Genomic DNA, 17,685 nt, shown 5'->3' with positions numbered 1-17,685 from the left:
TTCATTATTGAATGAAAAGGAATGAATACAAATGTATTTTAACACACCCTTTCGCATAAAATGTGTATTATATATATTTTATTTAATTAGAGGGGAAAAAATCAATTTATATATGTAATAATCTTACAAGATTATTATGTATAAATCCAATAAGTTCAAATCTTCCTCTAACGCAGTGGTTCTCAACCTGTGGGTTGGGACCCCGTTTGGGGTCGAATGACCATTTCACGGGGGTCGCCAAACCATGCTGTCTGCCATTTTTTTCCCTTTTCCCTAGCTGTCCTACTCCCTCTTATTGGTGGCCACACCCACTTGGGGGTCACCACAACATGGGGAACTGTATTATGGGGTCACGGCATTAGAAAGGTTGAGAATCACTGCTCTAACGTAACAGGATTCTATTTGGCACGGCTGTGTAAGCCCTAGCGCTCTATTAATATTTTTTCAACCCTATGTAAGCTTATCACCCACAAAAATAAATACCGGATTCCTTGCTGCGGTAAAATTAAACGAGGCAAAGAAAAGCAGAAGACGAGGTATTGCTGATATTGCTGACATCACCAGATGTTGCTGATCATTTTCCACGGAATCCGCATTTATTATGACTTGAGAACGGACCGGAAGCGTGGGAACTTTCAGAAGCGACTCTATGGTTGCAGAGCCCGACACGCTCCCATCGGGCCTGTGCCGGGAATCTTGTTTTCCTAGGCCCCAGCCCTTCCGTTTCCGTTTTGGAGGCCGGTGCTTTTGGGGGGGTGGGGGGAAGAGCGGCGACGGGGAAGAGACAGCCGGAGGCGGCGGCAGCAGCAGCAGCGACAACGGGATCCTGTGGCGCATCGGACGCCAGGTTTTCCGCCCCTCCCAACCTCAGACTTAGGAGGCCCAGGCCGCCGCCGCTGCCGCCAGTTTTCGGCGGGGACGAGTTCGCGTGTTCCGCTTAGCCAGTCAGGCTTCAGCTTCCGTAGCTCTCTCGCTTTCTCCCGCCTCCCTCCCCCTCTCCTGCTCAGAGTCGCCCGGGCCCATTTCGGTGTGTCCCATGGACAGGCACAAAGTGAAGCGCCAGAGGCTGGACCGCATTTGCGAAGGTAAACTTCCTGAGCGTCGGAAGGAGGGATGATGGCAGGGCGGCAAGACTCTCTTAAACCCGCGTATCGGAAGCTGCGGGAGGATTCGGACCTCGTGTCCCGAATTTCTCTCCACGTGGTGTGGTGACAGAAGGTCGCTCTCGTGGAAACATTTGCGCCCGCCTGCCTCTGGTGTAAGGCGTCGTGAGCCGATCCTTTCTTTGAAAATGTAGGATCCTCGAGTTATGGCCCGGTCCGTACACGGAGATGCCCAGATTACACGCCAGTCCTAACCCGTTACTTAAAAACCGCGGTCTGCATCCTCTTTGCTTGGTGGAGGCTGCTATTTTACTATCTCAGCTCTTGTGGTATCCCGTGAATGCAGATAGCCTTATGATACCCCCTTGACAGAAGGGGGGGAAACGTCTCCTAGTGGTTTTTAAGGTGACCGAGTATGTGAAGTGTCTCTTTTAAAAGATACCATAGATAGTAATTATTTGCCATTGAAAAGCACAAACGTTTGTTTTCTCTATTAATGTGTATCCTCTGGTTTCTTGCAAATTGTTGCAATGTGTCGAAAGAGTTTAGCCTTTTAATCTAAACTAGTTTCCTGCTGTCTAAAGCACCTTTGAATTGTCTCTACCTTTTATCTTTCACCCCTTTGTATTAAGTAGTAGCAATTGAGGACCAATTGTTTTATTTTTTTATTTCTGTGGATCATTACTTCTATTTATATATTATATATTACATATAACATATTTATATATTATACTTTAAGGCACCTAGCTGAAGTTTTCTGGACAGATTATGAAGCTGTTTTAAAAATAAAACTCTGGGTAATATTATGATAAAAACTAATAAAACTGCCCCTGAAGAAATAAACAAAAAGTAAATGAATTAAAGGAAGCAAATTAATCTTGCTTTGAACTGAAGCCTAAATGATGCTATGCAGTGATACGTACATAGAGATATGTGATGTTAAGTTTTGCTCAATTTGGTGGTATTTACTTCACACAGAAGATGATAATTACACTTGCCCCTTACGATGTTAGTGAATACAAGTGATTCAGGTCCCTGCATCCAGAAGAGCAAGCTTTTCTGATTCTAACTTTTGACTTTTATGCCCAATGAATGCCTTCTTCTTAGGGTACTTGCTTGGAACAGAAGCGCAACATGCTAAAGTGTCTTCATTTCCCAATAGGTTTCTGTTTGGCTAACAAGGCCAACCAGAACTTGTGGACTCTTGCTCTGAGAATTATTTCATTATTGCTAGGGATTAGAAGGGTTTTCTGTACTTTATTTGGGGCTCAAGTTGTATTGATTGTATATAAACTTGTTAAGATATATATATTTGGGTAAACATGTCACACTTATCTAAGGTTTGCTAAATCATGGTTCATTGCATAAGTACAATTGACTAGCAATAGAAGAGAATATTTGCAGCTCAGGGCTGAACAACGGGATCCTTGGTGCCCTTTGAGCTTGGTTGCTTTCTTGCAGACATTTTACTACCAAACTAGGTAACATCAGTGCTAGTACTACAATTGGCTAGGCTTATAACATAATTATAAGTCATAATCATAATTTACCTTACATTACACTCACACATCATGTTAAAACCAGTATGTTGGAACTTTATGTGAACTATGGACTCAATTTCCATCTTTGAGTTATATCATTGTTGGGAAGACTAATATATTATCTTGAAACATTTGTGCATTTCTGTTGTGTTTTTCATCATTATTTCCTTAGCTAGGGGAGAATAAATTAAATTATTTTTTGGATGTAATAACCATTTCTTATGTGGTTCTTAGGTGTCTTTTGCTATTCAGGTTTGAAAGCACATAAAATACTGAAAGGTTGATAAAAGATATTTGTATGCATGGTTACAATTATCCCATTCCCCACAATTGTTAAAAATATGTTATAATTATTAATTTAGTCAATATATGCACATAGATATGGGTAAGTGCCTTCCATATTATTGTGTTTTTTTCTGAAACAGTTAATTTTTAAAGCATTGTTGGGTGCTATTGGCTTATTTGTTCGGTAATTTCTGTTCTGACTGCAGCAACCCTCAAGGGTTCCAGATAAGAATATTCTGTTTAAAATATAAAGATATAAAGATAAAGATTCTCTGTATTAGGCAATAATAATGTTTACTGCTTAAAATACTTATTTATGAAAGCAGTAATATGCTGAAAAATAATAATGCTGAAAAATCACAAGTTTCTTAACTATGGACCAGTGCATTCTTTGAAAACTCAGTTTAACAAATGTAGGCCCATGATAACTCAGGCCCATAACTCATTTAGATAATTTATTTGAAATGATATCATTTCATTCATTTTGTAAATTTCAAAAATGTATAACTTAGACCATCAAATATTTTGAATATTCTGAAAAGGTGTTATGAGATAAAAGTTACAAGATATGAGGAATGAGATTTTACAAGAATACACACACACACACACACACACACACACACACACACACATACACACACACACACACACACACACGTATTGTGAATCAGTTCTGTAAAATAATTGATGGTACTTGACCATATAATATATAACTGTGTTTTATTATTATATTTTAAAAAAGAGGTATCTTTCCCAATCTTATTGGAAGAATGGTAGAATTTGAATTTGAGATCTTTTGCACTTATAAGAAGCTCTCTATCAGTAGTTAATACTGTTCCTGAATTTTTCCCAGCACTTTATATATTGGATTGACATAATTGATTTGTAATGGGGCTATAGAAGAATACTTTTCATTTTTATTTGTAGGTGAATAATTCTATTTTCTTTTATAGGTATAAGGCCTCCTATTGGTAATGGTCCAATGCCAGCTCGTCCATTGGTTGCCCTCCTTGATGGCAGGGATTGCACTGTAGAAATGCCTATCCTGAAAGATGTTGCCACAGTAGCTTTCTGTGATGCACAATCAACTCAGGAAATCCATGAAAAGGTAAGATTTACAAAAAGAGGGAGGAAATTTCACTTTCCAATGAAAAAATGGGTGAGTTGAATCCAGAATTCATAAAATTTTGCTTTGAGAGCTAGCCATTATTTGTAGTTGCTTTCCACCCCCATTTTGAACCAAATTCTATGGAAACCAGTGGGAACTTAAAAGAACTCAGAAGGGGTGGTCCTTTGTCTTGCAGTTTTTGCAGAAAATGCATACTGCACTTTGCTACTCTGCTTAAGTATGAAAGGCCAGTGGGAAGGGAGAGAAACAGTTCTTTCTCTCTTTTCTGTGAAATTAAAAGGACGTGAAGGAAAAGAGTGATGGTGTTTGTCCTTTTGTAGAAGCAATTATATTCTCTTTCTGTCTTTCACATTCCATTCCTTTCTTGGAGTACTTTGCAGTTCATTGAACAGCAAATAAAGTGTCGATCAGAAGTGGAAGGCTGAATAATAAGTGAGGTTGTAGAATTCTGAGCTTACTAGTTCTAAAGCTATGGAGTAAGCATTATTCTGTTGTTCTATCTTCCTCTAGGTTCTAAATGAAGCTGTTGGGGCTCTGATGTACCACACCATTACCTTGTCGCGCCAGGACCTGGAGAAGTTCAAAGCTCTCCGGGTCATTGTGCGAATTGGCAGTGGCTATGACAATGTGGATATCAAGTCAGCTGCAGAATTAGGTATGGTGATCCCAGTGCAATTTAAAAAAAAAAAAGGAATATTGGAGAGTGGGTGGGGAGGGAGTACATCCTTCCTCTGAATTTAATTTTGGGGTTTGGGCTGAATTTACTAAAAAAAAAAAAAAAATTTCTGAGAGGCAAGTGGAGTATTTCCTATTATTAAGATAAATTTGCAAACTTTCCCGTTGTTATTTAAAATAATTTTATATTGTTTTCATAAGAACATTAATTGTTTTAAGCTATTATCCTTATATTGGAAATAGACAATTGAACTGAAAAATAGTAACTTGGCTAAAAATATACAGCATGGCTTGAAACCCATAAATGTGATATGTTTATGCATGAATATAAATGGAGCCCATGTACTGTCTATACTGTACACAGTTTCATCAAGCAAGTGATTGGTTGCTTTCTTTGTTTTGAAAGCAGTAATGTAACTCTTTAGTCTTAAAATCCTTTTTTCCAGATAATTTGTGCTGATTTATATTATTTTTTAAGTATGTATTAAAATGAGATCTACGTTATTCAGATAAACTGTGATTACTAAATTCAGATAATTGAATCAATTTGATATAACTGAAGAAAGAAAAGTATAATTTAACATTTCATCAATTTGCACGTCTCAGTATTTGAGAGGCTGATCTTTTTTTTAATGTAAAGTTTTATTATAATATACGATACAATGAAAATACAAAAGTAGATAGTGAAAAACCTGGGGAAGTGAAAAGTGAAGTAAGGGAGAAAAAAAAGGCATTGACTTCTGACTTCCTTTGGTGCAGTAAAGTCGAGTGTCAAGTTCAAATCTTAATTTTTTACTTTTACAAAATAATATAAACTAGCAATTTCAATAACATCAAATCTATCTAATTGATAAAACCCAAAATCAGAATTTCATTTTTTTCCATCTCAAGCACAAAGTCTAGAAGCGGTTTCCCCAAGGGAATAAAAGGATTCATATTCTTTTCTTTAATCACTACAGTCAGTTTAGCCATCTCTGCTAGCTCTATCAGTTTTTGTAACCATTCCTCCGTTGTGGGAATTGATGTAGTCTTCTATTTCTGAACGTAGAGTAGTCTTGCTGCTGTCAACATATATAACATCGAAGTTCCATATATTTTTTTCCAGGTCTTTGTCATTAGCCCCAAGAGAAAAGTCTCTGGTTTTCTTTCTATATTCACTTTAAGAATTTTCTGTATTAACATTTGAATCCTATTCCAATATTTTCTTGCTTTATCACACACAAAGTCCCCTCTTTACCTTTACATTTCCAACATTTGAAATACCTTTCTACATTTTTGATAACTTGTCTGGTGTTAAGTACCAACGGTATATCATCTTGTAAAATTTTTCTTTTAAATTATAATTTAAAGTAAATTTTAATCTATTCCACATATTTCCCATTGTTCAAGCATTATATTATACCCAGATTCCTTATCCACTGGATCATACAGTGAGCATTTGAGAGGTTGATCTGAAGAAGTTTCTAATTTTTTTAGGTCCAGATTTCTAGTCAATACACCTTTTTGGTACTGAATTATTGAGATTCTTTTGAATGTTTGTTTGAGCTTCAAGTGTATACTGTCTTGAAATGAGAATTTTGAAAAAACAATAATATTTCCAAGTTATGGTATGCTTGAGGAGAAACAGTTCTTTACTGTGAGAAGTAATTTAACAACAGATACTGTAGAAAGTCCTTTGAAGTTCAGTCAATTAAAATAATTTCAAGAAGCAGGGCTAGGAAGACTCTGCCAGGATAAAAGAAATTAGATGAACCTATCATTTGAGCGGTGTAATGCAGCCAGCAGCCCTATGCAGATAATCAGCCCTGCAATCTAATAAAAGTTGCCTGCTCTTTTCCTAGTAACTGTTAAGACAGATAGCAGGAGAGAGTAAATTCTGTGGAAGCTGAAAGGAAAAGAAGAATGAGGGGTTGGAGGAACTTGTGTAACATCTAAAAGGAAGAGGGACTATAACTTTGTAACTATTTGTTGAAAAGGAAGTTGGAAATCATATTTCTTAACCTTATTATTTTTTCTCGTCCTTTTTCATTTCTTTCCTTTTGTCTTTGAATTCTCTTTTTATTCGACGAAAAATTACTTAATAAATATAAATTTTTAAAAAAGATAAAGGAAAAGAAGGCTCATCCACCAATGGTATGTGTTTCTCAATAGATTACTTCCGAGGGAATATAATTGGTGGGCAAAATAAAGCTTCCTGTCTTGGCCTACATAAAATTCAAATACAGGATCAGATTGATATCAAAATGCTGAGATTATATCAGGCAGCCGGTAAAATGTATGATATGTTCCCATTTCCTTAGGCATTGCGGTATGCAATATCCCTTCATCTTCTGTAGAAGAAACAGCTGATTCTACCCTCTGTCATATCCTGAACCTTTATCGTCGGGTTACATGGCTTCACCAAGCCATGCGGGAAGGAAACAGAGCCTCGAGTATGGAGCAAATCAGAGAGGTGGCTGGTGGTGCTGTACGTATCCGTGGTGAGACCTTGGGCATCATTGGCCTTGGTAAGCAGCAGTGCTTGTGGATAATGCAGTTAGCTTGGATAATGTTCTAGTGCAGTAGTGGCGAACCTATGGCAGAGGCGGCACTCAGAGCCCTCTCTGTGGGCATGCGCCCTGTTGCTCCAGCCCTGCCTCCCCCTGCGGCCCCCCTCCTCATCAGCAGCCTCCCCGGAGGAGAGTCGCCCCCAGGTACACAGCAGCGCAGCCAAGCATGTGGTAGCTGGGCAGCAGGGACAAGACTCTGCCCTCGCACCCCGTCGCACGTAGATGATGCGGGGGCAGAGATGAAGGACGTGGCCACCATGGCGCTGCAGGGCTGCCTGAGTGATCTTCAGGGGGCCGTGGAGGTGGTGGGTGGCCTGGCAGGTGGGGTGGGTTGGGGCAGGAGTGGAGTGGAGTGGGCGGGGCAGAGCGATGGGGTGGGGGCGGGGTGGTTTTTGGGCACTCGGTCTCTAAAAGGTTCGCCATCACTGTTCTAGTGTGACAAAACTTTCAAACATTTCAGTTTCTGTATGTCTCTCGTGTACTTGTTACTTTTCTACTTTCTTGACTTGGAGGAATTCATTGCATTCCATTTAATCTGATAGCAAAGTTAGGATGTGTGCTTACTCTGAAAGCCACAATTAGAAAAGCTGTTTGTTGCAGGTGAGAGAAAGATTGAAGATATAAATCCAATCCTCCTTAACTATTTCTTAGAAATCTGATTGATAGGTTATGTGCCATAATTGATTCTTAACGACCACGTAGATAAACTTGCTCTATTCCTAACCTTGTCTTAGAAATTTGTCACACCTGAATTATTTTATTGAACATGCTCTTCCAAGGTTATGGAGCCAAATTCTTAATGTGCTAATGCTTAGATAACCAGACAAACAGTATAATAACTAATACCTAAAAGTGTCAGGTATACCCAAGTACTGGAATTCTTGGATTTCAGAAGGAGAACACTGAATTGAAAGAGTTAGAGAATAAATAATAGAGATATGCACAACTTAACAGCTGATATAAGAATGGAATATTCTCTTTCCAAATCAATGTATTTTGCACAACTCTGGTGAGTAGGCATTGTGCTGAATGCATGCATTTTTTTTCTAAATTGAAGATATTCTTTTGTCATTAAAGTGGAGAAGAACACTAGCTGTTATCTCTTAATAACTGTATTTTTTAAAAATAAATATGTGACTAAGCATATTTGGGACCATTAGACAACTCTGAGAGCACTTATGAGGAAATAACTTCCCTGTCTCTCAGACCTGAATAGCTGCACATCCAAATTGGACTGCAATTATTATTTCTATTTATTGTACTTTTATTTCTCTCAGTAACAGAAACTCTGTTGTGCTCAGCATTTTTCACCATGGCTTCTCCTAGGTGATAGAACCGTAGCTCAGTTCTGTATTAAAACCCAAAATGTTTCCCCGTTCATTAATGCACATCCACAATAAACAGAAATCATCAAACACAGGCAAAATTTAACTGTTCCATAGAAATACAAAAAGTTACAAGCACAAATGAAAAAGGCAAGTCTTATCTCAGAAAAATCAAACATCATCGCAAGAGATAAAACACAAACATCATTAAAGATCCCTAAATATATGCCCTCCCCCACCACAGATATTCAGGTAAATTGTCTCTCCCCCCACCACCACACCCCCATTATTCCTACAAATATACAAAACTCACCTTTACCGTGACTAGAATATTAAAGATATGTCAAGCGTACTGGCAGAAGAAGTTGGAGAAAAGCAACTTAAACATTGGGCAGCTTATGTTTATTTTATCTAAAACAAATCCTGTCTTAGTATTAAGTGTAAATGCAACCAGGGCCTAATGCTGGGCTTAAGATTCCCATCTTTTCTTTTTCTAAGGCCGAATTGGGCAAGCAGTTGCCTTACGTGCAAAACCCTTCGGTTTCAACGTTATTTTTTATGATCCTTATTTGCCTGATGGAGTGGAACGTTCCTTGGGATTACAGCGGATGGCCACCTTGCAAGACCTCCTAATGCATAGTGATTGCATCACATTGCACTGTAGTCTAAATGAGCATAATCATCATCTCATCAATGACTTCACCATTAAACAGGTACAGCTTTGCCTTGAGCAGGGCATACAAATTACTGTCATGCAAATTTCAGGAAAGTAATGCCATGTACAGGTTTATATGTAGCAATTGAATTGAATTGAATACTTTATTTGGCCAAGTGTGATTAGAAACATAAGGAATTTATTTCTGGTACAGAAGCTCTCAGTGTACATGCAAAGTTACAGAATAATGATAATCATCATCACCATAATAATACCAATACAAGGCAGGAGTAAGAAAGATAATAAGGATAATTAATAATACTACAGCCACACTGTGTGGGAAAATATAGATAGACATTAGTCAGCATTGTGAGAATTAGGTCTTCAGCAAAGTGATGGCCTGAGATTTTAAGCATATTCAGCTTCATATTATTACTGCTGCATCATAGGGCCAGTTCTTCAATCTCCTGTCTATATGCAGACACATCACTGTCTTGAATGAGGCCAATGACTGTTGTATCGTCTTCAAATTTCAGAACTTTAACCGAAGGTACCCTTGAGATACAGTCATTGGTACAGAGAGAAAAGAGCAATGGAGAGAGAGCATACACACTGAGGGGTGCCTGTGCTGATTGCCCGGCTACTAGATGTAATTTTCTCATTGGTTGCTTTCTATCTGTCAAAAAAACTGATTGTCCACCTACAAGTATGAGCAAGTATAGTAGGCTGGATCAATTTAGAGTAAAAAATTTCTGGAATGATGGTATTGAATGCTGAGCTGAAGTCCACAAAAAGGACCCATACGTAGGTCTCCAGAGATTTAAGATGTTGCAGAATGTAGTATAATAACATATTGACAGTATCAGCATCACCTACTGTATTTGCTTGTTAGGCAAACTGCGAGGTTCTAACAGTGGATCCATGATGACTTTCAGGTGGGCTAGCACTAACCTCTCAAAGGTTTCCTTGATTATGGATGTCAGAATAACCGGTCTGTAGTCATTCAGCTGCCTGATGGAGGATTTCTTAGAGCCAGGATGATATAGCTTTTAAAGCAAGAAGGGACATAACACATCTTCAGTGATTTATTAAAGATGTGGATGAAGATGGGCATCAGTAGTTCGGAACAGGCTTTTAAGCAAAGAGTCACTCCATCTGGGCCTGGTGCTTTTCTGATCTTTTGCCAATGAAATAGACCTCACACATCTTTTTCTAGATTGCCAGAAGTGGGGGGCCTGGAGGGATTGTTTAAGAAAATTACCTATTGTTGGTGTATTTCAAATGGAGAAGGTAGTGGCAGATGATGGTGATCTCCTCTCAAACCTACAGTAAAACACATTCAGGTCATCTATACAAGGGATCTTCAAACTTGGCCCTTTTATGACTTGTGGACTTGTGCCTGGCTGAGGAATTCTTGGACTTGAAGTCCACAAGTCATAAAAGGGCCAAGTTTGAAGCCTCTGATCTATACCTTTAATTTCTCTTTTAATTGGACCCAGAAGCAAACTGGCAACCAGGGCATTTCATGAAGGTGGATGGTCATTATGGCAACCCCATATAGAGAACATTACAGTAGTCAAGGTGTTAGGTGACTAGAGCATGAATGACTGAAGTCATTCTAGGAATGATTGAAATCTGATCTAGGAAGTCGTGCAAAGGCCTTCCTAGCTATTCTTCAAGCATGAAGAATAGCTTCATGGGTCCATGAGTCCAGCAAGCCCCCCAATTTGCTTACCAACCTTGAGGGGGAAAGTGCAGACCGATCAAAGAATATCTCCACATCTGAGTGATTCAGACACCCACAGCCATTTGGTCTTGGTAAGATTAAGTGGGAGATAGTTCTTCCCCATCCAAATCCCTACACCCTCTAGGCATTGGGACATCTTGCAACTTCACTTGGGTAGCCCAAAGTTGAAAAATGCAATGGGGTATCATCAGCATACTGAGGTACTAAACCCAAAACCAGCAGATGAGTTCATCAGCAGTGTCATCTAGATGTTGACAAGGAAAGGAGAGAGAGAATAGAACACTGTGGCACGCACCAGCAGGGCCCCAGGAAATGATCTCTCCCCTCACAACAGACAAAATAGGAATTTTGAGAAGCCTTCTGCAACAAATTTGCAAGGCAGAAATGCACATGTAGCTCAAAACCTGACACTATTTTGGTACAAATTTGGTGAGGCTTTGAGTTGGATGGTCCTGGCTTCAGTCAATCCGTTCTTAGGTCTAGAGAGCTACAACTTTCATCCTTTTTGTTTCTGAAATTTATTATTATTAAAATTTATTTATTTATTTGCCATCCAACTCGCAGTTCAAGACCACATTTAGCTGGAATGTTTGGATTCATTGATGAGTTCATCAAGCAGATGATCTTCCTTTGAGACTTACGATGATGCCCATATTCTTCAAGGAATTTGTAATCAATTACTCTATTAAATAGACCAGAGGTTCTCAACATTTTTAATGCCACGACCACCAACCGGTCGTAAGTCGAGGACTACTCAACCGGTCATAAGTCGAGGACTACTCAACTGGTGCAGCACCGTTTGCAGAATGGGACTTTTGGCGGGCTCAGCAGGGCAGAGACAGCCTGGACAATTCCTATAGGCTTTTGAAAGCCAATAGAATTAGACTCTATTCAAGAGAGTCTATTCTATTGGCTTTCAAAAGCCAATAGAATAAAAGGGAGTAGCACAGCTAAGGAAAAGGGGAAAAAAAATGGCGGACTGCGTTGTTTGGCGACCCCCGTGAAATGGTCGTTCGACCCCAAATGGGGTCCCCGACCCACAGGTTGAGAACCACTGAAATAGATAATAACATCATATTAGGCCTTCAGGCCTTTCCTGCACCATTGTTAAAAGCAATGTCACACGGTTGCCAATTGTGACCTCCTGCCAGCTTCCCTCTGACTTTGCTTGTAGGAAACCAGCAAACAAGGTCACAAATAGCAATCACATGACCGCAGGATGCTGAAGTTTGCAATTCTGAGTCAGATGCCTTGATCATGATCACGTGATTGCAAGGACACTGCTTTTATCCGAAGTACAATAGCTAGTCAATGCATAAGAGCAAATAATAGCTACCAGTATAACGATTCAAATGATCAACAAAACCATCAGGTTTTAAGGGATTTACAAAAGACAAGGAGGCTTGGTGTGTTCTGCATCTTGTGAGCAGGGTATTGTACAACATAAGAAAACTACAGAGAAGGCATGTTGCTAAATCCCCTGTCCCCTCATTTTATGTGAAGTGAGTATTTTTAGAATCTTTCCCTGAAAGAAAACACACAGAGCAGACCAGATCTTGATGGGACAAATAAGTTGGTATAATGGATTATTCTGATCAGGAGAAAAACTGACAAAATTTAGTTCTTCTGAGATTTTGTTAGTATATAATACTATTGACTGGATATTGTACTGGATAACTATCATTTTTTGAGAAATGATTCTGTTCATAAGTGCAGAATTGTTTCTAAAAGGTTGTACTGAGTTGTTTTATGCTTGGTTCCTGATAACTGGTCTAAAAGTTCTGTTCTACCTCTGACGGTTTTTAACTTTTTTATAAAGCTGTTGAGAGAGATCATTGAAAGAATTAGGATGAGCTAGTGCCCATCCTAATTATAGAATTATAGAAACCATATAGGTTGAATTATAGAAACCATATAGGTTTGAATTATAGAAACCATATAGGTGCTAGATAAATTTTTGAAGACAACAGTGGGTTGTATGAGGGCATAAATTTCAACTTAATTCTAATCTTTGACAGATAATTTTCAGATCTAAGAAGCAGGGAGATAATCTGTTATGAATGGGAGTGCAGTACTCTTAAGAGAGAAGGTGTGCACATTTGGGACTTTCTTGATTCAGTTTTATCACAGAGACACAAGTGGCCTCAATAATAGAGAATACCCTTTCCCAGTGTTGGCTAATGTGAAGTTGTCAGTCCTCTGACATAGATTGCTATCAGCCCATTTATTTTTGGGTATTCATGAAAATGATCCTGAAAGTATAGTTGGTCTAAACTGGAACAATCAGGACACTGATAAGTATAGCTGTTAGAGATCCTATGATATTGAACCCAAAATGGGCCTGTTAAATGGGCCCGATTCAAGATGCTGATTCCAGATTACAAAGCTTGAAATATTTTGGGATCTGTTATGTGAAAAATGATTCACTCTGTACATGTCCATCTTCATTTTTGGAACATCGGGAAAACTCATTTTGTGCAAATCTTTGTATTTTTGAGGCACAGGCAATCCCCTAGTTAAGAACAACGGACTTAAGGACAACCCCTAGATACCAATGGGCTGTCTATTATTAAAAATGGCGGAGAGCATTCTCCTTCCTGGAGCTGACAAACTGTTGAAGTTGTGCAATATTTTCAGGCTGCTGAAACTGCATATTGTTAATATACAGCCTGTTTGCTGAAGTTTTTTAGTGATTTCTTTAAAAATGGAACAATTTCAGCAGTTTCTCTGCCCAAGGAAGAACAATTGCTGTCCATCATTTTTTAGTACTAGACAGTCTGTAAATACGAGTTCTGACTTACATGAAAATTTGGGTTAAAGACAGGAACAGAACTTGTTCTGAACCCAGGGACTGCCTGTAGCATATATTTGTTTTTAAATAAATTTGTGAAAAGTTCGGTCCATTGGAACAAATGTGTTGGGATTTATGGAGATTTTATTTATGCTTGTTGTCTTGATACTCCTTATTCATATAAGTCACTTTTAGTTTGAAAAGAATAGGAGCAAGGTTTTGATAAGCCCGATTAATTTATATACTGCATCACCTGGGGCATTTGAATTAAATGAGTAAATACATTTGAATTTCAGAATAATCATTTTCATAATATTGTTTAAGTGCAATAATTGAATCTCAGTGGCCCTTTCTGTATTTTTTCTAAATAGATGCGTCAGGGCTGCTTTCTAGTGAATACGGCGCGTGGAGGTCTGATTGAAGAGAAGGCCCTGGCTCAAGCCCTAAAGGAAGGGAGGATCAGAGGGGCTGCTCTTGATGTGCATGAGTCAGAACCTTTCAGGTAACAGTTACACTGTCACGCCTTTGTCAGTTTTCAATAGGATACGTATCTCTCTGCATCTTAGAGCCACCAGCGATCATAATCCAAAACATGCCTGTTTCTCTACATCACAGTTTTGCTAATGGGCCCCTAAAAGATGCTCCCAATGTGATTTGTACTCCTCACACAGCCTGGTACAGTGAACAGGCTTCTATTGAGTCAAGAGAGGATGCGGCTAAGGAGATCCGAAGAGCCATCACAGGTAATTGAAAACCCCGCTCTGTAGTTGCTTCCCAAATGACTTCACTGGACTAGGTCTGTGTAGTAGCAACAGGTTGTGCACCATTTTGTGTGTGTCCAAATAATAAGTACTTTTAAAAAAAATAATTTGACTGATCAATTGTGTTTTAAGTACCATGGTACGTATGGACTCTACTTTTTTGATCCCTAGTTTTGACTGTGGATAGTTCATTTTTTCAAGTCACGAGTTTTTTCCCCCCCAGATCTATTTATGTGCCTTGTCTTCCTTTATAGTCTTCCTTGTCTTCCTTTCAGTGACCATTCTAAATCATTGTTTCTTGTTGTGTTTGACAGTAGGAAAACAGTAATCTGAAGTAACTGACTAGGAGATTGCTTTATTCTATATTATTAATGGCAGAAGGAATAAAAGTGCAATCTCCTTTGAGTCAAGCTTGATTCTTGGTGATTTTTTTAGACACACAGTTTTCTTACAAGAGATCCACAGTATCTTCTATCTAGGATATCTTTATTTCCAAGATTCACTTACAGCTCTGGATATTCCTTGGAAGTCTCCCACCAAATTCCAATCAGGCTTGATGTTTCTTAGTTTCTAGGCCCAGAGAAGGTCAGCCAGGTGCTACCAGCAAAGAAGCAAAAGCTTTTTCCCAATGGCATTTTCTTGTGCTAATCAGTTACACCTCCAAAGTCCTATGTAGTTCCTGAGCTTCAGATTGCTTTTTTATAAAGGTTTTTTAAAAAAACTCATGGGTAACAGTAGGAGCTGCATACCTGTAGGATTAAAGCAAGAGTGAGCAGGCCTGCACCACTTTCTAATCTCATACACTTCATTCGTAGAGAGATGCATGTCCATTCTTTTTCTATATCTCCCTCCCTCCATCCCACCCCTTTGAAACAATTGTGGAGAGTTAAGAGTCAAGCTTAACTATATGCAGAAAACAATTTGCAGAGTTCACAGTGCATCTGGAGAGAAAAATGAATTTTTGCCTTTTTAGCTGTAAGCCCCCATTTTGGGTACAATAATATCTTTTTTAAAAAAATTAAAATCTTCTATTTGTTCTACCGGACATTAGAAGTGTAATTACTGGAAGGAGGGGAGAAAAGAAAATCATGAGCCAGAGGTATGTATGCAGTTTTGAACTTACTGCTGCTTTGTAGGGAATGATCATTTGGGCAGTAGTTTTAAATGTATTGGTCTAATAAGACACACAGCAAGGGATCTTTTTATGGTTCTTATTTTTCAGAGAAAACTCAAATTATTCATGTGAGCATGATTTGCTGTGTATTTTTTTTTCCTTTGCTTTGTTGAGGAACTTTTGATACGTTTTGGAATATATATACATACACAAGCATGCATATTGGCATAATCTTTCTCTTCATTTGTGGACTTTGACATAGGTCACATACCTGATGGTTTGAGGAACTGTGTTAACAAGGAATACTTGCTTTTAGCGGCTCAGTGGTCTGGCATTGATCCTGCAGCTGTACATTCAGAGCTTAATGGAGCTACAGCTTACAGGTGAGATACATACATCTGAATTTTTAGCAGTGAAATTGTAAAAGGAATGCTTATCGGAGTGACTTTCAATTACCATACGTTTTCTTCTTACGACAGGTTTCCTCCAGGAGTAGTAGGAGTAGCCACCTCTGGGCTACAGGAGCCACCAGTTGAGGGAATTGTAGCTCACAGCATTCCCTCTGTGTCTCACTCTGCACCACACACTCCTTCTCCAGGAGAGTCAAGCAAATTGGAGCCAGACAGAGAAATCTCCTCTGACCAGTAGCACCTCTCTTGTCTTATTCAGCCCTTAACATAAAACAGGGAAAGTCTCCTGTTTTTAGGACATATTGTGACACCCCCTCCTCTCCTGGACTGCTTCCTCAATGGACAGGAGAATGCATTTCATTATTGGCAAATTCTAGCTTTTGCCTTTAAACAGGTATTTTTATAATGAATTTAGTTTAAATCTCTTGGTGAATCTTTTTCTTTACCTGGGGCAATGAAGTAGTGATTTTTCATTGTTTTGATAATGCTTAGTTTTAACACGCAAATTCGTATGCCCCTGCCTCCCGTGTATGATATAGAGGAAAACAGTACCAAACTGAACAGTACCTGGATGAACACATGAATTCCAGTGATTTCTATGACTGGTGTGTTTTTTTTTAATGTGATTTCTTAGGTTGAGTTATCAGTTATGTCTCAGGTACAAGTAATAAAGACACTGTATTGGGATCGGGTGGGGGGAAGCGGTGCATCTGGATTGCTTGATAGAAAGTAGAGTCCTTGCTCAATTGTGAGCACTTAACTGCTTCAGTCCTTCCTGCTTGCATTAGCCCGATGTGGTTGTTGAATGATTTGTTCCCGGGGCTCTGGATAAATAATTAAAAAACACAAGAGTAGATGTGGAATGCTACCTGGAATTTGTACGTAAAACATTTACAGAAAATCAGTTGGATTGTTTTAATAGTTAAGTTGCTTGGCGGGTTACGGGAAGGAAGATGGTTGAATTGAGATTTTGAGCCCAGCTCAGGGAATGAGGACTCAGCTCCACACAGGAAAGTAGGAGGAATTTCAGAGCTCAAGACTTCATGTTACGGGATGTCTGCGTACAAACAGTGCAAATTTTACAGCAACAAAAAAGGTAAAATCCTAGAACTTAATTTAGGATTGAAGTCTCTTTGACCTGTCTCATTATAGCTTCAAAGGCCAAGCTAGGATTTTTCCCTTTGACTTCTAGTGTGAAATGTTATTAGGGATGTGTGTGTCCAGCCTTCATATATTTTTTACTCCTACTCTTCTCTGAATTTCTTGTCTTGCAACAAACCAACCAACAGATCTTATTCTCAAGCCTGCAACTAGCTATGCAGATTCTTCCTGAAAGATGCAGTTGTTCTATTATATGATAGTTTTCTAACTTGAGTGTGTTTTAAATGAGGCATTTAAACCCTATATAGAGGCAGTACTAGGGTATAATTTGTTGGGGGCGGGAGGGGGGGAAATTGCTTTTTCCTTAGCATATTGTCTACACAGCATATATTTCATCATGAAACAAAATATTTATTAATGTTCATATGTATTATTTTTACGTTGTTTGGAATTTTGAGCATGAAACATTATGTTTTTTTAACCAATATTGCTTAAGTAT

General features: G+C 38.7%; 1 protein-coding gene across 1 annotated transcript; it reads left to right on the top strand.

Annotated features, from left to right (window-relative positions):
- Positions 1-1,036: 1,036 nt before the first annotated feature.
- LOC120304012 (C-terminal-binding protein 2) lies at positions 1,037-17,520 on the top strand. Its single transcript, XM_039334079.1, has 9 exons — positions 1,037-1,085; positions 3,883-4,037; positions 4,569-4,713; positions 7,034-7,240; positions 9,106-9,320; positions 14,172-14,302; positions 14,416-14,543; positions 15,938-16,058; positions 16,155-17,520. The coding sequence occupies exons 1-9, from the start codon at positions 1,037-1,039 to the stop codon at positions 16,321-16,323; spliced, it is 1,320 nt and encodes a 439-aa protein (XP_039190013.1). The 3' UTR covers positions 16,324-17,520.
- Positions 17,521-17,685: the final 165 nt, after the last annotated feature.

Source organism: Crotalus tigris, unplaced genomic scaffold, assembly GCF_016545835.1.
Source record: "Crotalus tigris isolate CLP2741 ecotype Arizona unplaced genomic scaffold, ASM1654583v1 scf7180000017625.6296891, whole genome shotgun sequence".
NCBI lineage: Eukaryota > Metazoa > Chordata > Lepidosauria > Squamata > Viperidae > Crotalus > Crotalus tigris.
This window is presented reverse-complemented; position numbering and strand designations above follow the sequence as displayed.